General features: G+C 42.4%; 1 protein-coding gene and 1 long non-coding RNA gene across 2 annotated transcripts; one reads left to right on the top strand and one right to left on the bottom strand.

The window, feature by feature from the left end:
• Positions 1-570: 570 nt before the first annotated feature.
• Positions 571-18,033, bottom strand: CWC15 (CWC15 spliceosome associated protein). Its single transcript, XM_087758352.1, has 7 exons — positions 17,916-18,033; positions 15,674-15,812; positions 13,449-13,561; positions 12,421-12,509; positions 11,455-11,565; positions 1,592-1,710; positions 571-920 (listed from the first exon to the last, which is right to left on the bottom strand). The coding sequence occupies exons 2-7, from the start codon at positions 15,802-15,804 to the stop codon at positions 791-793; spliced, it is 693 nt and encodes a 230-aa protein (XP_087614478.1). The 5' UTR covers positions 15,805-15,812; positions 17,916-18,033; the 3' UTR covers positions 571-790.
• A 33-nt stretch (positions 18,034-18,066) lies between these two features.
• On the top strand, positions 18,067-22,677 carry LOC148055934 (uncharacterized). Its single transcript, XR_015704937.1, has 3 exons — positions 18,067-18,558; positions 18,991-19,544; positions 20,054-22,677. It is a non-coding gene; the product is annotated as an uncharacterized LOC148055934 (long non-coding RNA).
• The last annotated feature ends 409 nt before the right edge of the window (positions 22,678-23,086 follow it).

Here is a 23,086-nt window from a genome sequence, read left to right as displayed (position 1 = left end):
CTCGCAAGTTTCTAACAACATAGTACTACTGAACCACGCACACACAGACTGAACCCTGTGGCCACGTGGTTGTGGCTGAGGGACTGAGCACTGCAATGGTTTATTAAGGGAAAAACCCCACGGTTCCACAAGGCATTCCCCTCTCAATGCTTCCCCAAGCGTTACACAGTATCGCCCCAGAAGTGCTGAGCCAAGAAAGCCCAGAAAGCAGGGCTGCTAAGAACTTGGAGCCACTCCACCAAACCATATCTTGGCTGATAGTAAGAAGAAACTAAAAAGGAAGATTATTAACTAAGTTTCTAACTAGCTATTAAGGAGAAGTAAGTCCAATTTGCTACAGAAAATATAGCTCTTCTTGGTTCACACTGCCTTATCATACTCAGCTGTTCCCCATCTTTGATACTACTGACATTTATACCAGTTGCATAAGATACCAACCATCGTCATTACAAATACAGGTTGTTTTGGAAAGCAATTTAAACAATTAGAAGTATTTATTGCAAACCAGCTTCTCTCTTCTACCATTTACAAGAAAGCCAGTAAAGGTAAACGCACGTGAACAGAAAAACATTCATGAAACACAAGCTGATTTAATTAAAACTGAAAAGGAAAACAAACTGAAGGAATAAAAACTCCAGATACATAGCAATTACTAATTATGACGCTGTTGATGATCTTGGAAAAGCATTTGGGAATTCATGACCAAATATTCAGCCTTGAATTCTGAGGGAGAGGGAGGGAACAACCATGACCTTCCAAGTCCTTCATCACCACCGCACATAAAACTGTACTACTTGATATATTTTTCCATGAACTTTTTGTGAAATTCTGATCGCAGAGTATCATTCACGAATCTTTTGTCCTTTTTTGTTTCGTCTATCCCCTTGGCACAATTCTTGAAGACAACATCATCGTCCCATCTGAAAACAAAAGTTTGAACTTCAGTGAGTTTGTATGAAAATTAGGTGCAATTTACAAAAATATATAAATGAAGTTTAGCCCTCCTATTTAAATGTACTAAGAACAGCTAGTCATTAGAATTAGATTTTAATCTTCAAGAAAAAAAGATCTATTTTTCTAATCCAAGCCTTATTCTACACGCTCCTGAGTCAGAAGCGAGATGACTATCAGTAGATTAAAGGTTATTTTGTCTTTACAGAAAATAATGACCATTTGAACAGAGCAGGAAAAACTTTAATCTAATGGCCCTAATTCTGAGAAACACAACAGCAACTGGAATATCTGCAAACAAGAATTGTTTGTCACTGAAAAAAGCCAAAGAAACAAAAACCCCAAACCAGGCAGATTTTAAAGGGGAGCATAACATCAAATTTCTTGAGGAACTTTGGTCCTGTTACTTTTTGTGTCATTGTGAAGACAAACACAATTCTCAATCTCTCTTTCTCTTTTTTTAACCACAAAGTAGCTGGATGATTTGTTCAAAGAAATGCATCAGTATCCCAATTCCACATTACACTGCTTGTGACAAGGTCTGAGGAAGGAAATAACCAACAGCAGTGATGACGTTTTCAGACTCTGAGTAGCGAGAGGGAGCAAGGGGATGGATATCACAGTACAGAATGCACGGTACCTCCTCTTCACTTTGAAGTTTGCTTGAGGCTGTGCTGGGCTGGTGAGGTTCAGCAGCGGGTTGCCACTCAGAATGTTCTCCATCCGAATTCTTTCTTCTTCAGCCTTTTGCTCTTGTTCCTGAGAACCAGAAATGGATACATTACTTTTTTGGGCCTTTTTTCTCATCTAGTTGGTAGAGAGAAACATTATTTAGCTGCAAACACCCACACAGATAGAGCTTTAATTCCTAGCTCTGCCTTTTCAGAGCGTTTGACACCGGTATGAGTAGAATAAGGATAGAAGCAGAGATACTCTACAGAGCTTAACATTGCTAATAAACTGTCAATCTAGCAACACTCATATCTGCTCTACTTACCTCTGATGTTCCACCAAATATTCAGTTAGATTCTAGCTTTACCATTTACATATTTATTATACTAAAAAAAGTATATAAATTAAAAGATGTTTTTTATCCTCATGAGAAAAGAGAATACATCATACAACATTCATTATGTGGAAGAAACCTTACAGCATGTTGAAACTTCTCTATCATCTTCAGCGATCCGCTTGGGTTTTACAACTACAACTTCCCTAGGGACCAGTTAAAAAGAATATTGAGAAATTTAAGATGAAACTGAGCAGTGGATGTCATAAGACTATTTAAGAGTTCCCATATTAAGGAGCAGAAAAATTTTCTTCTCCTTGTACTGTCAAAAGCATGTAACTCAAGCCTAAGTGAAGCACTGCACTACAGGCAACACAAAGTAGATTTTACTGCCCACGCTTCCAAGCTGTAGTAATATATCGAGTGACTTAAATGTTCACAGACTTCAAAATGAATACATAGTATTCATTTTACATCAACATATTTTTCCACAACCTTTCAAATGTATTACAAGGACTGATCTTTGATGAAAGTACCAGAAGGAAAAAAAAATTCCTTTAATTTGGATGACTAACTAGGTGTCCCGCTCCCTGTATGCTGAAGTATGGTCTGAAGACAGTCTACTTAAACAATGCACTGAAGTCTCATTAGCACGGCAGGAGACTCAAACCACGGCTTTTAAAAATGATATAAACTAAAGACAAAGAGATCACAAGGTTGTTCTTTTTTCCAGACTGCAGAAAATTCATGGCTGAGGGCTGCTATGGGATCCCAAAAGAGGAAATGTTTTTCTTGATGATAGCGTTTACAAGGTTTAAGTGCTGAACTTGAACGCTGATGCTAGCCAGAGGTCTCTCGCTTCAGACATTTAATCAATAGTAAGTGATATATTACTAAAACTATCTACAATTCACAATGTTTTTCAATCGGACTGATCAGGTATGTGGAATATTCCTATAAAACACTCCAACCCTCTTAAGAACAATACCAACTTAACATACATATGAATACCAGATGATGCAGGATCACTGGTAAAAGATTTTACCTTTCAAAATCTACTGAAGATTTAGTTATGAAAAAACACCTACCGTTACACTGCTTCTCACAAATAAAATTTAGAACCAGCTGCAATTAATTGCCAGTGGGACGAGAAAAGCTCCCCAAAAGGGCATATTGCTAAAAAGCATGGTGCAGCCCGGTAATGCCCTTATTAAAACATGTGCATAGGCAAAACTTGCCCTTGCTGCTGTATCCATGGAGCTTTAACACAAACCGCAGCAGCTAAAAGTTATTAACACAAATAAAGGAAAGTTTTGCATTTTCAAACATAGCTCTAAATCCAACATTTGCATTCCAACTTCAGTTATTAGCACCCCAGTAAATAAGGAAACACGGAGAGTGAAAATATTTGATATGGAACAACAATTTCCCCCATATTAGAAATACAAATTCATATTATGCATTTCTTTCCTTTGTGGATTACAGACAAGAAACGTATGCAGCTTCTTCTGCACAGTATGCCAACCTTGGGTTCACCGTTTTCTTTCCCCATAACATGGAGGAGCCAACAGCAGTGAAATCCAATTTACTGAAGCCTGTGTTGCGCTCCCACCAGAAGTCAAGCAGCTCTCAGACTACCGTACAGCACATGCATGCAAAGCATTAATTTGAAACCAAGTAAAATCTAAGATACTGGCACAAGCAAAAAAAAAAAAAAAAAAAAAAAAAAATCAGTATTGATTTTCAGGTACCTCCCGAGAGGTGATCAGATTCTGTTTAAGCCCATTCGGCAAATTTACAACAGGATGTGAGCTTGTGAAGTGTTCTCTGTGCTGTCCAAAATGAGGTAGGCTCTGCATCATTAAATTTAATCTCTGACGCTCCATTAAAAGTGAGGCTTTGAAAAAACAAGAGGTCTGGGACAAATCTTAAAAGCAAATAAGAAGGCTACAAACCCAAAATTCATACTGGACTATACTCAAGAGAAGGTAGCACTAATAAGAGCATTGTAAGAAATGAATACTCCCCTGCTGACAAATGCTTCTGTAGAGAGACCTTCTTCCAAGTCCTATATATGCAAACAGACACAGCAGTTTTCCACTTTAGAGCTGAACTCCCGGGGAACTCTTCTCAAGGTGGCATGCAGAGCATGGCACAGTTTCACCCTCAAATTTCTAAGACATTAACCTCGGCCATGATCCAAAGTTAGGCAACCTGTGCATCATGCACCACTTTATCTGGAGCACATATAAATATCTTATGCTGGTTTTTTTATGATGCATGAAAATGCATCCACACATCGCTGACAAATACAGAACTATGACGCACTCCACACACAGTGTTTATTTGATGGTCAAAAGTCCACTGGAATCAGTCGGCATCTTTTTGGGGGGGAATTACAGTTCTTCTCACCTCTCTTCCCCTGTTTCAGATTTAATCTCAACAGGTCCTAAAAAGCTGATTGTTCCAGCATTTTCTACCATGCACAAAGAGAAGTGAAAAGCACTCAGACATCTGAATCACTAGAAGAAGATAAAATCAATATTAAGAATCATAAAAAAATATGCATACAGTGGTAACTACTCCAGTGTTCTTATTACACACAGATGCACATTTAATTTTTCTATAATAAGATTCTAAAAAGGCATGCTAGGCATCATCCTAACTTTTATCTGCTTTACATAACCAATGTAATATCCTTCAGCCTCAATTAGCCTGATGTAGTTCACTTTCTGATAATGAAAAAAGCATTATCAGATGGAGGTGACAAAATGCGGTGAGAGTAAAAAAAAAAAAAAAAAAAAAGGGAGAATCAAAATTGAAATAACACTTTTAAGAAGCATTACACTACAAGCAGTAGTATAAGACTAAGAGCAGGATTTAGCTCCAGATTAAGACACCTACATCTAGGTATCTGCTTGTGGCACCTGAGCTCACATCTCAGCAGAGGTCTAGAGGCTACAATAAGGAGCCAAGGCGGCTCTTCTGCTCACACTAACTTACACACACGGGAGACCAACCACGCTCCAGGCTCTACTGACTGCATCTCCACTGCACCACCAGGGAAGCGGGGGTACATACCTTGGACACTGACCCCAACACTTGGCATTTCAAGCTCAACTGAATTCTGTCTAAAACTGCTAATTGCTAACAAAAAACTACACTGACTCGAGTCAACTACAATTCCAGAGGACTGGAAGGTAGCAAAAATTGCACTATAATCAAAAGAAATGGTAGGGGCAATCCTGGGCATTTCAAATGATTACATTTCACTTTTGTACCTGTTGAATTATTAAAAACAATTACGAACACAACGCTAACAGAAGGTGTCAAACATTCTTTTATAGATAGACAACAGTTACAGAAAACATCCATGAATCTTACTTTCAAAGCCTGGGTTTCCCCGCTGCCGGTCAGAGATGCAGCAGAGCCCCTGGGCACTCGTGCAGCCACTCGCTGTTTCTCAGCTCTGCTCACAAACAGAGCTCTGCTGTCTTTTAGACCCGCACAGGCAGCACAACTAGAAGTAGTAACAAACTGCAGAAGCTTGTCTTATTAAAGATCAACAGATTAGAGTCGGAAAGCAAACAGGGAACAGATCTGTTGAGTAAGGCATCGCCAGTTTTAGTCACTTCACAAAGAAGACCTGGCGTGCGTGGTAATTTATTTATGGCATTCAGCCGTTCAAAGCTGTTCTAGGTTGGATGACATTTCAACATATTTGCTACAAGTTTCAGGAAGCAGGCTAATTCTGAAGATGACTCTTGAAGATTTTTTGTATTATTTAGCTTCACTAAAACTTCCCAAAGAAGGTATTCAAGATTAAAAAAACAGTAATTTGCTAAGTTCTGTATCTTAGAGACACGACAGGGAGGAAACACTAGGTATAACTCACAGTGGTGCAAAGTTGACATTTACACTTAAGCTAAGTTATACATTTTGGCCAGAGCTGCAGAATCCCTCATCTCCAGCCAAATGAGGTTTTCATTATGTTTCTGAATTTTCCACATAAATCTTCCACTGCTCACTCCTCCACTGAAAGCCAGGACGCTCCAGGCAATGGAGCACGGGCTGTATCAAATCAAACAGACCAGACATAACCTTCATAGCTGTCTGAGCTTCACACCTCTGAGGCACGATCAAGCACAGCTGTTCACAAAATAAGCGGCTTGGGTTGCTCCAAAGCCTATATTGTTCTTTTGTGTGGTGGAACAAAGGCTTATTAAGCTAAATGGATACTATGGATACAACAAACCCACAACAGAGGAAAAGCCTAAGGGGGAAAATAATATTTCCCTATTCACTCCACCTTTTCTAAAATAATGCCTCTTTGCCTGCCTTTCCGTTCAGCGAGACAAGGTATACAACTCTTTTCCTAAAAAACACACTACAGATTATTCCATCACTAGAGACAACAGCGCTGTGCTTTTCAACGGCAGCGTGTTGCACCAACTACCTGCAGAGAAGAATCAGAAGTCAACCATGTTGTAACCACCATGTTAGAAGCAGGGGCAATAGAACAGGAATATTATGGCGTGGGGAATAAGACTGGACGGACAGACGGAGTCCCATACCTCGAGGAAGCAGACGGAGATGCTGCTACGTGAATTAGATCTCAAAGCAAGCCTCTGCTCTACAACTGAACTCACCATGTGGCATCACAGTTGGGGGAAAAAAAAAAGCGGACAAAACTATATTAACCTTAACTAAACAATTATTCCTTATCTTGCTGTAAGAATAACAGTCCCTTGGCATATTTGTTTCTGACCGCAAAGGAAAGAAAAACATTATTGTTGCCATGGTTATTTTTTTTTTTCTTAGTATAGTTCCTACCCTTAGCACAGAGCAAGATTACTTTTACAGAAAGTGCTGAAATTCCTGAAATGACTCCATTGTATTAAAGTAAGTTATCCTGTTCAGTTTTTAAAGATGTTGAGTAGCTGAAAGAAAACCTGAAATACCCACATTTCATTGAAGGCTGGGGGGTGTGTGTGTGTGAAATCTCACATAACCTTATTTAAATGCTAATTTTTGAATGACAAACTAAGACAGCAGTGCCTTTAGCAGCAGGGAAAGAAACTTAATAATGCAGAGATCCACCCCAGTTATTTGATCCTATGCAAATTACTAACTCGGTGCAATACAGCAATTCAAATAACCGATTGAAACTTCAAAAAAAAAGAGCGCAGACTAATCATAACTGCAGTGTCTATGCACAGATTTGTGTCATTTTGCCCACAAGGGAGGGGACATTATCGTTAGTTCTTGGCAAGGGTATTGCTAGCATGTCTCAAACATTTAACGAAGAAAATACTGTGCCATCTGTTTTTGCCTCTTCATTGAAATTCTTTCTTAATCTTTCTAGTTTTAGTTAGACCCTTAAATTTTAAGAGAAAAGGTTAATATCTATCAAGATTCATTTTCTAATGTTTTATTTGGAAGTCTGTGACACGGCTAAAACACAGGACAGAGCTAACATCTATTTTGACCACTGGTAAAGTAATATATTCAGTTATAGATAAACAGTTGGTGAAATAAAACTGTAAGAAAACAAACCAAAAACTTAAAAGTCTTTTCTCAGATAAGCATAAAATGACTGGATGTTAAAATAGCTTTGCTGAAACTGCACATGTACATTCAGCTGCTCACTGGTTTGAGGTTTGTTTTTAATTATTTCCATTTACCTTTTAAGGAAGTGCTTGAAAATTGAAAATCAAAAGCATCGTAATGTTGAGTTTGGAATATTGAAAAAAGTTTCCATGAAACTTACCCATGGATAGTTCACATAGACAGCAGACCTAGTGTTTGTACAGTTTTAGACAGGCCCAGAATTATTCCACAGAAATGGCTTTCAAAGCTAAAATTTCCTGGTCAGCTTAGTGTCTACTAGAAACAACCTGAGAGATTAAAATTGCAGAGGGCATGAGAAAAGTCAGGAGGACTCCCATGCTGAATCAGTTTTTAAAAACATTCGTAGTATTTATTTAATGTTTCTACAGAATTCAAGGGAATTTAAGCATTTTAAGAAGTCAATAAGCTTTGATAGCAATTGCTTATTTGCTTGACAAACTATTTGCTTCACAGATTAAAGGGAAAGAACTGTGTGATGGAAGTTAGAACCTCTCAATACTAATATTTGTCAAAATTAGATTTAGAGGATTTCTATGGAAATTGGTATTACCAAGTAAGGGAAGCTAACAGAGAGCATGATTATCTGAACAAACAACAGATTCTCATCTTTTGTTTTTAACTGCTGTCTCACTAGAGATGCATTTTAAAAGGAGCAGTTCTCCTTTCATGGCAACTTAAATATTGGACACCAAAGCGATGAGTGAAAACAGTTAACAAAAATACAGTTTTACTTTAAATGAAGTCTCAGAAATAACTGGACTAGCATTTTAATAAATCAAAATAACTAAAGTATCAAGAAAAAAATACATATGGCACAAATTTGGGATATATTACTGTGCTTTACCCACTTCATCTTGTTAAGACCCTGTCATGTTCCAAGAAGATGCGGAGACAGGTTAATCTGTCTGTAACAGCAAAGAGACTTGAGAACGATGTGCAGAAGAGTGAACAGGCATTCACTTTGCAGTTTCCCTTTGCCTTGCCACTGGTTCACTCCATGCTGTCTACTATGGACAGCAGTGTTTCAGCAGGCAAACCATCCCTGTATGTGGATTAGACTAATAGCGACTCCACAATTAAGACTACATGAGATGTTGTCCTGAAGTCAGCTGGATGACTAATATAAGGTCACTTACAGAAGTAGGTTTAAATTACGGTTTCCGATACATAATAATATGAAATCCCGCATATCTGAAGGGAAAAGGGATTTATATAAAATGGCTATAAAATGCTTTGCCAGTAACACCATATTTCAAAGCCATGGAAAACAAGGCATAATCCAAACAGACTGCACCCCTACAGTCAATATGCGTAAGGGATCTTTTCTAAGGAGACCCTTACTCCCAAAGACTCTTCCCAAGGCTGCGCCCCACCTTGGTGTTCACTTTTTCCAATCAACCTAGTCTTAGTTTCCTACTCTCAAAAAACCCCAAGAAAATAAAATTCCAAGTACCTGTAGGGCACCCATTATTTACGGAAGATGTCAATTTCTAAGAGAGCCTATCAGCCACCAATCGGTGAAAAGACGAACAGAGTATGTAGTTAGCGTGCAACAGTGTGCACTACTGCAAATAAATAACTAATGCTCATTTTTAGGAAGAAACAAACATATTAATTTCAGATCAGGGTGCATATATTCAGTACGCACGTAGCATTGGACATTATAAACGCTGCTTCTGGGGAAAGAACATCCATGAAGGTAAAAAACAATACCAGTTAAAAGACAGCAAAATAAAACAAGTGCTATAGTAAATACTTCATAGCTTTTAGCACCCTCTAGTGACAAAATAAGAATTTCATAGAGATCGTAACATTCCTGCTTTCTACACACAGAGAAGCATGCCCTTGGTTGTCTGTGCTGCAATTTACTACCATTATTTTCCTAATGCTGTTTGATCTAGATGTACAGTTTCAACTATCAGGCAAAGCGAAAAATCCATACAGATCTAAGCTTTCATTTTAAGCACTGTGCAAGAACAGCTGAAGCAGATGTCTTTCCTACATATTGGTACCCTTAATTTGTAGTTTAGTACATTTCACACAGGGAAACATGGAAGAATTGTTGCCAGTGTTTTAAACTAATTTCCACCACGTTGTTACTGCAGAACACAATTTAATTGCTGTGTGATGTGCTGCAAATGCCTAGATAAAGAGATGAGAGACACCTTCAAACGCTTTAATGTAAAAGACCACTCACAGGCCAGATGGAGAATCAAGTATCAACAGCTCTCTACAGCAAAATTTCTGCACTGAAGCAGCACGGTACAGCTTTTAGCCTTCCAAGGTACTTAAATCCAAAACTGCAGAGCTCAGTGGTTTTACAGGCCTTGTTGATTCTAAAGGTAAATGTCTGTACTGTTAGCTAAGAGTGGCCAATCACTACATTGCTGCCTACAGCATTTAAAACATTATTCTCTCCTGGCTGTTCCTAGTGCCTGCTAGATGCTATGCCCTGTTCACTGCCAGCTGCCTCAACTGGAGAGCATTTGTGAAAAACGTTAACCTGTAAGCGTGTGTGTTAAGCTACAATATGGTTATTAGTAGTGCAGAGGCACCAAAACATTAAGCTGTCACAGCAGCAAAGATCCTGATCAGCATTTAGTATGTTTATTTAGCATGTTCTAAAAACATCTCAGATTACCTTATACAAAGATGACAGAGCTGTTTTGGGGTGGGTTTTTTGTTTGTTTGTTTTTTTACACTAATGTAGAATCTATGTATAACAACATAGAAAACAACTCCAACTGAAGTACGTAACATTTTTCAAAAACACTAAAATGATTTAAGCCCTACTCAAAAAAAGAAAGTGCTTACTAAAAGCAGGAGAGGGAATGCTGCACATACCCACCACTTCTGTTACACCACCAGAGGCAGATCATTTCAGTAGTGCAGAGGAAATACCTGGACTCTCAACTCTGTTGCAATGCAATGTTAGAGCCAGTACAGTTCATCCTAAATCCTCATCAGTTCGACAACACAGACTATTCCCAGAAACAGTCCCTAGAAGTCCATTCATCAATCAGGGAGTTTGCTAATGCACTCCATCCCAACAACCTCTCTTATGCCAAGGAGGCGTGGGAGCCAACAGCATAGGATTTGATCCTGCTCATAGGAAAACAACCTCTAACTACAGGGACTTCCCTCCCTTTTCAAGGGTAGGACATGGTGTTTCTATCTGGAGAGAGAGAGAGATTATAGGGAGGTATGAAGGCTACATGTGAGTTGACCTTCCACATTCTGAAAAGACTAAATGCCATATTATTAATTCATCTTTGCGGAGGCATTTTTCAAATAAACTCGCCTATGCATAATCACATGAATATAGTTCTGGTCTTATAGTTACAACTGATGCTCCTTGCCAAGGCCACACAGCACCACTGCTGTGAAAGAGCAACCACTGTATAAAACTTGCAGTCATAAGCAAAAGCATGAAAAAGCACATATTTTTATTTCATAAATAAAAAAAATCATATTCCCTGTTTCATAAAAGCTAGTTAACAAATGAAATTGCACTGGATAACAGGTAGCTCACTAATGCCACTATATGGTTTTGTATGGTATTTGTCTTCATAGAAGGACTGGCGTATGAGAAGCAAGATTATCTTGACTCAATGCTTCTACAAAGTGTTGGGAAAGTGAATAGAATGTTTTAGTGAGTAAAATGTTCAGTATGTCTACTAAAGAAAAAAATTCTTGACAACAATTGTTAGATAGAAGAACAAATCCATCAGAATCTACTTGAGAAGAGTTGAAGGGCACTTACTTTGTTTACCAGCTCTCACTCGTCCTAAGTACTTAAGGCACACCAGTTTTAATAAACACCAGTTTGAAAAAAAACAGATGCTCTTTAATGGATAAGATTTTACCTTTCGAGCCTGTTCCTCAGCTCGTTCTTTCTTGATTTTTTCCAGTTCAGCCAGAAGAGCTGCAGTGTCATCATCATCACTGTCTTCCAAGTCCTCATCTTCATCATCTTCCTAATAGCAACAAATGGAAACAAGCAGTAGCTCGTTCATTTCATTTAACAAAACCAGCTTTTAGTTCTGAAGGTTACTGCAGAGACATCTCTCATTTAAAAAAAAAAAAAAAAAAAAAAAGCCCCCAAAACAGTCATAGTCTGCCCAGCTAAGGCTGCAGTTTGCTGCCGATTGATTTCTGAAGTACTTGGGCACTCGTAGCAGCAGCAAATACAGTACAAATGGTTTATTTGCTCTTGTACAGTAAAGTCAAGACAAAAATATGTTTGTGATTTCTGGATGACTGCAATTAATTTTTTATAATTCAAATGCTATCTATCTGACAGATTCTAGAGAACGACTGTCCTCAATCACTTCCTAATTGTTGTAATGCAACTCATTATAATGGTGTGTCCGAATATCCAGTCCAATATTGTTGGGACCAAACATAACAAGATTAAAAACCCCTCAGCTTATTGTCAAGCCTTAGACCTAACTCCTAGATGTCAGCATGAGGACAGGAGCCAAGAAGCAAGAATCTATTGCTCATGCAGACAGTGTATCTCAACAGTTCTACCTTAGGGGAATTCTAACTCACCCAGTAGTTGACCGAGTCTAAAAAGTCACCCATTCCCCATACTTTAAGTGCTATTTCCAGTTCCCTAGTTTTTGTGTGCTTTCCAAGAATGCCATTACAGCACGGACCAGAATCCTCTGAACCACTCTGGACTTCCACTACAGCAGAGTAATTGTAAAAGGAAGTTATGCTGGAACCTGTCTTAAATCTTTAGCAGACCTAAAATAAAAGTACATATTCTATTAACAAATCCCGAAGGCAGGACAATGAAAGGAAAGAAGACAGAAGAAGATACATACATCAGTAAGCGGATCATCTGCATCAAGATTTGCTGCAGGAATCTGGTCTAGCCGAGGCTTCTTAGATACAGAAGATGATGTTGTGTGTTCTACGGCATAAGATTTTAAAAAAAAAAAAAAAAAAGTGACTGAGTCACTTCATTTAAGAGCATCTAATGTCAGAAACCAGAGCTCTTCACAAACAATTTGTCTTGCATTAGAGCAAGAGATACAAGCTTATGCTCACTTTCTCCTCGCTTCTCAATCTTAATGCCCATGCTAATTCCTCCCCTGTAGGTATCCTCAAGGGAAGCAATAACGTCCTCAAACTTACAGTTTGGCCTCCAAAAGTTTTTTGAAGTCATTGTTTCAAGAAAGGATAGCAGAAGAAAAAGCTGTGAAGAAATATCCTTATTCTATATATCCATTGGAGGGTTCCCATTGAGGACCACCCCAAAGCATTACTGTTGTCTCGTTTGGTCCAAACCACATCTGCTTTCATCTGTGAATTTGAAAGCCTCACAATACCTTCATACCTAAACCTAAAGTACCTAAATTCTGTCAAACTTAATATTAAAAACAAGTATTTATCAAAAAACCCTTTGATTTCCATTTTAATTATCACTTACACTATACCTGAACAGAATCGCATACTTTAAAAATTGATTTATTGTTACACCGGTGCTGTAACACTAGAAGATGAGTCATTCCCCTTCTCCTTCCAGTCTTGCTTGTCCAAGTACAAAAAAAGCCCTTTATTAGCTGTACATACTCATTGCCAGTTCATTACAATCACACTGTATCAGCTGGCCTGCATGATGGCCTATGCTTTTCTATTGGCTGGCCTAGATTTTTTGCTAGCACGAAGCCAGCATGAAAGCCAGCGGACATTCCCTTGCAGGTCAACAGCTCTGAACTATCAGACCAATACCCTGAATTCTACTCTCATGACATGCTGTCTGCAACCTGCAAACTTCTTGTAACACCGAGTTTTGTGCAAGAGCAATGCCACACAAAGGTATTAAGATGTTTTGTTTCTTTGTTTTTACCTCTGGTTGGTCTGTCTCTATTCTTTTCTCTTGCAGCGACCCGTTCTCTCTCCTCCAGCTCCCTTCTGAAGTCACGGTTACGCACCTCTTCAGGAGCATCCTGAGTGGTCTGTCTAAAATAACATGGGGGGAAAAAAGCTGAAGTTGACAGTCTGCAGTTGGGAGCGATTTTCTGAAGGAGGTCAATAAATCCTGGAGTGAACAAGTAAGTATATAGAGTTAAGAGCAGGGCACCATGTAGACATAACTTTCTTTATTCTCTCTTCATCAGCCCCCTTCTCTGTATGCATTACACACACAGAGACATGCAATGCCACACACACATGCTCCTTCCGTGGCTCTCAAATGAATTAAAAGACCCTGAATAAATTCCTGCAAAAACAGGATGACCACATCTACCTCTTGTAGCTATGTCTGCATCTTCTGTTCTCCAGCAGTCCAAGCCCAGTGTCCTAGCAGACATCCACCAGCATTATGGTCAACTTTCCTTGCCGTTTTATCATCCCAAGTTGCTGCTGCAAACACAGTCTCTAAGGCTTACAGATAACACCAAGGCTAGAACATACTTTTCATAAACCTTTTCCCCTCCAAGAAACATACAAGAGAATCTCCCACGACCATAAAAAAAAAAGTTGGGAGAACAGGCAACACCCTAGCTTTAGTGAAACATATAAAAGAGAGAAAAACATGTATATGCAATAACACACGCTGGCCAAAAGCAACAGACTATTCATATTTGAGTCACACGAAGTTTCACCTAGAGAGCACTGAATTTTCTGTGGAAATCTTGAAAAGAACTAACGAATAAAAACAAGCAGCAATTCCTTTCACCTTTCTGTGAACCCAGTGCTGGAAATAAAGAGTGCCTGGAAGACACCCCGACTTGGGCCATTATAAATACATTGTGTGTACAGCCTGTCTTTATGATGAAGTATTTCATTTGCTTTTGTAATTAAAAACCTGAACCCTGATATAGCTGCAAAATCCCCCCAAACCCTGTGTCATTCAAACGAACATGAGTGGGACTGAAACACTGAACTTCTCCTGCAATGATGCAGTCCTGGCAATTTAACAAAGACAACTTTGTATTAGGTATCTGGGAGAAAGAACAGAAGACTCTTGATGCCCCCCCTCCATCTCTCCCTCTCTCATGCACACGGAGGGATTTGTTAAAACATAACACTATATTTCTGTACATATTTTTCCCCACACAATTCTTTCAAAGTGACAGACTGGTGTTCCAAACTCCACTTTTGTTTAAAGAAACAAACGACCAACAATTTTCCCTGTAACAACAAAATGCATTTGACAGCACGTTTTGTGCTGTTGATTTTGGTATTCTCCAAAACACTCCAACTCCCTTATCCATACATATTCTTCAAAACCAAAAGGGCAGGAGGGAAGAGGTGAAAAGGTAAGCTTCTGCACAGAAAAGTGGAAATACAAAACCTTAACAGTAATTTCACTGACAAGGGTAACATTAGTTAGATGAAAAAAACATTTTTAGGCTGACACATTTAATTTAAATTCTAGGTATCTGTATCACATTGACTCCACATTTCATTTAATCTTTCAACAGGATAACAAAGATTTATTATGCATTTCAAACAGAGGAAAATATTTATAAGATCCCATTATCTTTCACTCTGATTAAAGCAATTTCTTCCCCCAGGACCTGCATGAACCACTTGCAGTGTTTAACATCCGCTCTTCCAACACGTACTACTGCCCGAGTGCTATTCCATGATTTCCTTGCTTCCTCTTAATGCCCCTTCCTCAGCAGTCCTTTGCCAAATACAGGACATGATCTTCCTGCTTTTAAGACATGCTCAATTTTGCTCCTCTTATCCCATCTTGCTCTGCAAGTGACAGCACCCTCAATGGCTCAGTCAGCTCCTGTTGTTCCCAATGATTTTCTTTCCACTCTACTGCCTGAAATGCCTTGTTTCTCAAGCTCACCTTCTTCTGATGATTCACTCCCATAAGCAGTAGTAAATTCCACTAAAATTAAACCCCTCCAATTACTTGCAATGCATTCAATCTCCTAGGTCTGCTTCTGAGACCTAGACTTTCAGCCCACTCACGCAGCACTGCTGCACAATCTCTGGTGCCTGCTCAGTGTCAAGCACATCAACATCTATTGTGAAAAATTTCAGAGTGCCACCTGTAACAAAAAAATCATTCCCAGACTGTTTTGGCGTAAGACCAATAAAACCAATACTAACCTGTATTTGATTTTAGTATGAGAAGGAAGATCTCTGCTGGAATATTGTTTGGATAGCTGACTTAAGTCTCCTTCACCTTTTCCTCTTCCTCCTCTCGCAGGTTCAAATGTTGGCCTCGCTGCTGTCGTCATTTTAACTACTACAGAATCAAGGGATAAAACCAGTCATTACTACAAATTACAATGAAAGACATTCACCAGAAGCTACTTTGTTCCTGGAAGTGTAGAAGCAATGACAAGTCCCACTACAGAACACCAACTATCACTGGTCCTCGAAGTTTAAGGAGCTTTTTATTGACAGAATCTATTCAAATTTTCAAAAGACAGTCTTTTCCAACATGTTTGAAAGATGATACACAGACTCTAACAAGAATGCGAAGCAACATTTATAAACTAAAGAAAACTGCCCAGGAGCCAGTCTCCTACCCTTCAGGCAAGTGGTACAGCCCCGTAACTGAACTCTTTCCCCTCCTGAAAAATGACAGCCAAAAATGACTGCCTACTGGGAACGACCTCTCCATTACTCCCCAAACCACACCTAGGTATCATCACCAGAAATGCTGGCTGACACAGACCACAGCATGCCTAGGATGGCGTTGATAATTAAATACTGATGAAGATCACATGGCTTGAACGCTTCAGCCCTCATCATGGCCCTGTTCAGCTCTCTAGTACAGGCACAGCACTGTCATTAATACTGCAGCACAGTCCTTTGGGACGGACCTGCGCAGAGCTCCAGCTGGCCAGCAAAGCCTTCTGAAGGGCTAGGGTTAATGTTTCCCTGGCAGCACAAGGCTGGCAGCTTTACCCTTGTGTAAACAAAGTGCAAATAAAAGAGCTCGGACAAACACAGAAGTTTTCACCAGCTCTCATTTAGGAACTGCAGGAACTCACATAGCACCAGCACGTCCTAAAAAATCGCCTAGCTGATGCCCCAAATCGCTACTATCAATTCTTCTGCGGCAAAGGAGTGAAAGAGGCTCTGACGAGCCTCAGCCACGCAGACGCCCTGTCAGCATGCACCGCGATCAGCACTGCCAGGCAGGAGCTGGAGACCCTGCAACCCTAAACCACTGTGCCAAGAGTTTAAGATGGTTAATCAATGCCAAAAAACCCTGCACGATCAACCTGCGCCATCTTAAATCTACTGTCTGAAACTATGCTCATCCCTGCTTCACCAAGACACGCGCATCCATTAACCACAGACTAAAGATATATAAGACGCAGGAGAGATACATCTGCAGTGATACATAAAGGCACCAGTCCTACCAACCAGAAGGCTGGATGTTAAAGGATGACAAGAGAACATATTAAAGAATATTAAGAAGCAAAGAAAAAACATGATATTGCTTCCTATGTTTTTGTGATACACAAATAGAAGTTATTTATGCTCTGCTTGCATAATTTGTTATTTTTTCACTTTTAATGGGATCACAAAACACATGACTTCAGTGTTAAAATTATAAAATAATTTGTTGCTCAAAGTAACATCGCATCAGGCAGAACACAGTTACTGCTACTGTACTGCTACAAAGCAAACAAAATTAACAGATAGAAACACCTTTAAAAAGAAGCAAGACAGTAACGAGCCTTGGCTCGTTGACGCTTTTCAGTGACACTGTGCAAGCCTGCTGGGGCTCAGCAAGGCCTTGTAGCTCTGCCTTGGCACAGGCTCTGCCAGAGCCATGACCCACGAAAGCCACCTGCTCTCAGAACTTATCTGTGCTAATCGTACGTAACAGGGGGATCCATTAATTCAGGTGAAGAACCAGATCCAATGTGGCTGCACAGATTCATGAAGCATTAACAAATCCCCTGGAAATTGTCCCTGCTTCTTTCTGAAGTCAGTCTGCAGTTGGCTTGGCCTTAAAGGACGCAAACTCAATCTGAAACGCGCAGGCACCGTCACACCGACCTCCTAACTTCCAGAACTACAGCCCTGGAGGAGCCTCCTTAGCGCTGCACGAAGAGAGGGCCGGCCGCGCAGGGGTTATGAGCCAGCAGAAAGCGACTGGGCTCGGCCTGGAGCTGAGCTGCCCTGCCCAGGCAGGCCTGCGCTACAGCCGGCCCCTCCTCACCGCCTGCCCGGGGCAGCCCCAACCCGAGGAGCGGGCCGGCCGCAGCCCGGCCCCGCACAGGGACCCCTCCAGCACCCAGGGCCGCCTCCTTCCCCGCTAAGGGACCCCACCACAGCCCCCCCAGGCGCCCCCCGGCCCGCCCGCCGCCCCCTCCCGGGCACTTACACCGCGGCCTCCTCCCCCCCTGCGCAACCAGGCCCTACGCCACCACCATGATTCCGCCAAGCGCCCACAAGGCACCGCGCGGGAACCATCGACACAACGCGGCGGAAGCCGCTGTCGAAGGCGGACTTACCATAGAGAGGGCTGGCGGGACTGTCACGTGAGGGAGGCAAGCGTGTTCGCCATGATGGCTACCGAGGCGGAAGCGGGCGCTGCGGCAGCCTTGCTGCCTGCGTAGCGATGGCGGCCTCCTCCTCCCCTCCTTCCTTCTCCTCTTTCCCTCTTTCTCCTCTTCCCCTCTTCCTCCTCCCTCAGACCGGGGTCGGGCGAGCCCGGCTCGGAACAGGGAGCTTGGGGCACCTGTCCTGCGGGCCCGGGGTTGCCCTGCAGGAGGGCCTTGCCCTGAGGTGCCACCAGGCCGTGGCCCTGCGCTGGTCCTGCCCGGGCAAGGCCTCCCCTCGGCGGCCTCGGGTGAGGGGAAGGCAGGGGACAGGTCGGCGGAGGGAGAGGGCCTGGGGACAGCTGCAGCCATAACCGTAACCTGCTGGTGTGAGCCACTGTCGCGTCTTCCCTCACAGATTAGCTCATGAACAGACCTGGAAGTTGCGTATCTCGGAGGAGTCTGCCCAGCGGCGGCTCACTTGATGTAGGAGGCTTGGAAAAGGGTGGCGTGAGTTATGTGAAACAGCGCTTCACGGCTTTGGAGTGCTCGCCTGGGGTGTCAGTGCGAGGAGGGCTGGGGTGGTGAGGGAGCAGCCACGGAAGAGGGCAGGGATGAAGGAGATGATAGGGTTGGGATCCTTGCGGGGAAGATGGGGAAAGCCAGAACCGAGGCAGCGGGAGGAAGAGGGCATACCTCTCCGCCATTCACTCTGCTTAGAGCTCTGTGTTAGCAGCGTTAGCGTGAGCCCAACTGTCCGTCAGCAGGTCCCAGCCCCCCCTTACAAAGCGGTGCTTCACATGATGTATGTTCACTGCTGTCTCCATAAAGAAGCCAAAGTGTAAATGAGCATCACTCGGGCATTAAATTCCCGCTCTTAAAATGCAGTTTCTCTCTTCTGTTTGTGTTTGCTTTTAGATGCATCTTATGATCAAACCTCTGCGAATCTGCGTGAGGGCACGTGAAGTAAAAGGCTCTTTGGTGCATCTACAAATTAACAAGGAAACATTTTCCTGAGCATGCAATTTAGAAGAGACTCCACAAGAGGTCCCCAAAGATACTGCTATTCACAGAGCTACAGCAACAATGTAAATTACAGCCTTTGGGTCAGCAAGCCGCAGAGAAAGCACTTGGAAGCGGACCCTTGGTATACAAAGAAACCAGTTATTTTAAGCAACTTATCATAAATGTTAATCTCCACTCACAAGTCAGGTAAACAGTAACAATAATTACTGTGTCATTTCCCAAGAGCTACACCTGTCAGTAACCAAGCATCCACCGTTGCATTTTCTTGTCTGCAAACCTCGGTCCACACGCTGTGAAATGGGTTTGTGAGTGACTTCACTACAGGCAGTTCAGACTCAAGATCAAACCTCGCAGAGGAGTCTGGCTTCGCAGCCAGGCGGCTGGGAATTCAGTATTGTCATGCTGCAGATCACAGCAGCCTGAAATCAGCGCATCATCCTGTGATGGTGGGTGTTATTCATAGATTATAAATCTGTGAACTTTAAATCAGGAGGAACTGTTATGCTAATTTGACTGTCTTGGTGCAGCAGAATGTTGTATTTTGCACAGTAACATGTCCTGAGGGCAGTGCCTGCTGTTCAGTTTTAATATCCATCTGGCAAAAAGTATCAAGTCCTGATTAAAGACCTCAAAAACTGAAGAGGCATTCTCCACGTGGAGGATTACTTGATGAGAGCTAAAAACCTAGCACTGCCCCTGCTTTGAACAGATACTATGATTCTTTGAACAATAAAGGACTGGCTTAGTGTCTTTGGCCAAAATTGTTCCCCACAACCCCCAGGTGCTTCCCTTCCCTTAACTTGTACGTATCAATGTGAGGTACAAATAGCTACAGATGTGTTTTATGGTCAAAGGTTTGGCTTCCTTAGAAGACTTGGGCACTAAAGAAGGATATTGGTGGGGTGGAGGTGCCTGAGTCCAGACTCACGAAAATCCCTATTTGGTTTTGTTGCAGAGACACCTGGCCTTCACAAGTCCACAACGTTTGGTTTTAAAGATCTCTAAACACACAGTTTTGCCCCCAAATTGAACTTGTTTGGACGTAGATCTAAGAATTTTAGCATCCTGCTCACACCAAGGCCTAACAGAGACAGGATATATCCCCTAGCTCAAGTGCTCAGAGAACTTTCATCCAATAATTATTCTCGGAGCACATCCAGCACTTGTGGATACCGTGATCAGCCTCTCAGCCCCTCTGGGGCACGGCCCATAGCCCCTTCCCAAGCAGGGCTGACCCTGCATGTGGAGCAGAGTTGCCCCGTCGATCAGGCAGCTCTAGGCTGCTTCCATATTTAGGGACACTCTCCCTGTGTTTTTGAAGCTGACGAGCTGAGCGTAAGGGAAGGAATTAAAGATTCATCGAGAAAGAGAGCATCTCTGTAGAAAGGAGTCCAGTCAAGTTCAATGGTACGGGCACTCATCTGTAAGTGGGAATTCCCGGATTGCAGGATTATGCATTAAAATGTCATCAGATAACGTAAACAACCAGGCAATGACAAAACCCCAGGTCTTCCCTCTTCCCGCGGCTGCTCTAATCACAACACAGCTCAAGGCTGAAGACTTCTTTCTTCCTGTGGCACACTAAGCCTTGGATCTTTTTGCACACAGTAATTGGCACCACGGATGCACCCTCAGTTATTCCTCTGCTGAGCAATTTGGCTGTGGCAGTTCTTGGAAGGTATTCCGTACTGCGTGGAAAAGATGAAAAGCAGGAGAAGTCACCACTTCCCTTGATCATTTCTTCCAATGATTTTTCCTCATAGTTTAAAACTGCACCTTATTTTTAATTTCAGTTGGCTTTATTCCCAACCACGGGTGCCGGCTGTTGCCTTTCTCTGGTAATTTTAAAAGCCTATTTTCTCACCAGGTATTTATACTTTGTAATCTAGTCCTGCAACTGCCTTTGGATAAGGTAAGCAGACTGAACTCTTCTAGTCTCTTAGAATCCTTTCCTTCCTCCCACCAATTATTTGAGGGCTTTTTCTTGCTCTGTATCCAATTTATCAACACCAGAAGTATAAAAACTGTCTGAGCATCAGCTCCACTAATGTGAACAGAGAGATAAGATCACTTTCCGCCCCCAGCTTTCTAGGCTGTTGTTTATCTATCCGAGGATCACACTGGCCTTTTTTCCCCACACCACTCTACGGGATGCTTCAGTCCAGGTGCATGTCCATGGTGACTCTTTCATCCTTCTCAGGGTTGTTGCTTTCTGGATTAGAAAATCTCATGTAGGCTTTGAGCTGAGACAAATAAACATGTTTGGCTGTGTTAAAGGCATCTGTCTTGAAAAGAAAGCCCTCACTGGTGTCACTGGCATGGCCTCTTAGTTGCCGTCCCAGATTCTTGTATGGTACCTGTACATATTCTCGGTGCGATTTTATGTTTGCTTGTTGGTCACACCAGGAGACCAATATTCTTTGGTTATCTCAGTGCTCTAGGATGCAGGTCTCTCCTAAGTGCTGGTCATTCTCTGAGATTATTGCAAGACTGCAAAAAAAACATTGCGTCCTGAAAGAGAAGAGAAATATTTATAGAAACCTTGTGCCTGTTTGGAACCTTGTTAATGTTTTTCTCATCTACTTCTTGGCCTGTAGCATTATGAAGAATGCTTACGTTCCTAATGGACTTTAAAAACTCCCTCTTAGCCTTGCCAATGCAGGGATTTTTTTTTCCCCGTTTCCTGTGTCATTTTCCTGTTCTTTAAAGCTTCTCATGTATACTCTTTGCTACCTGGTTCCCCTTTCTTCCATCTGTAACATTACTCTTAATTGTTGCTTTTCACTGATCGTTTCTGAATCTGGATGGGAATTTAGTCGAGGCAATTTTCTTTCCTGAATTTTTGGGTCTCCCACTGTAGGCTCTGGGGCTATCTTCTGCCCACCCTTAAAGTACAGCATCAGGGCATGCAATCTCCTCTTTCAAAGCAGCGTGGTCCCGTGAACGTGAGCATTTTCCTTGAGCAGGGCAGAGGTTCAGTGCCAGAATGGAAATCTCCCAGCTTGAATTTTCCCCTTGCCTCCCTTCCTGTAAGAGCCTGCCTTTTGCCATCCAGGGCGCAGCTTGCACGGGCCGAGCTGCAGTAAATCCCGTTTCTGCTTCAGAGAGGCCGCGGCACATTTCCTCCCTCGGGACACGATGTGCTTTGGAGGGTCCTGCCTCCCGCTGAGTTACAGACATGGAAGGGCACAGGGGATTGTCAAGAGTGGAGGCTTAGTGCAGGAATGCTCAGCATCTGAAGGGCGGCCTTAAAAGAAGTTTGTGGCAAGTTGCTGTTTCCTTGATTGGGAAAAGAATAGAGGCCGGGCAAGGCTGTGACTCAGCCGGTGAGTCAGCGGGGGCTGCTTTCCGATGAGGCCAGCCTGCGCTGTTCAGCTCTCTCTCACACCCTGCCTGCTGCCATGGGACAGTAAAAACCTTGTGCTGCTGCTTCTCTGCGCTCACAAAGTCACCCCGGTCCTCAACCTCTCCCCTGCCACCTCCCACTGCACCGCTTCTCCAACTTTCTGCTTCTGTGCTCCCTCCCATCCCCTGGGCTGCTGTCTCCTTCTGTGCGTTCAGTGCTCCGGTCCCAGGTGGATTTCATGGGTGTGAACTCCTGCTTTGCAGCAAGGGAGAGACCTTGTGACCTATTCACAACGGAGGGAAAATCCCGGGAGTCAAGAGGAATTCCCTGCAAGAAAAGGCACAGGGTGAGGACCTGATCTGGATCCTGCCCGAGGCAGTGATGGCCTTCATCAGACACCGCAGACTGTGGTTCTTTTGCCAGCCATTAAACGAGCTGGACCAGTGCTGCAGGTCCGACATACTGGTTTGGAACGCGTGTTCTGTTTACTGTGTCCTTCTCTGTCTGCTTCCCCATGCGCGCGGGTCTCCGCTGGGATCCCAGTGCTCTTTCAACGTGAGACGTGATGTCAACCAAAAGGCACTCGGGGACGTGGGGAGGGAGGGTGCTGGAGGAATGAGTGACGCCCCGAGACACACACAG

This window comes from Nipponia nippon, unplaced genomic scaffold (assembly GCF_047370975.1).
Source record: "Nipponia nippon isolate SJK-2023a ecotype South Korea unplaced genomic scaffold, ASM4737097v1 scaffold_2, whole genome shotgun sequence".
Lineage (NCBI taxonomy): Eukaryota > Metazoa > Chordata > Aves > Pelecaniformes > Threskiornithidae > Nipponia > Nipponia nippon.
Note: the sequence above shows the minus strand (reverse complement) of the source record. Positions and strands in the feature narration are given on the sequence as shown.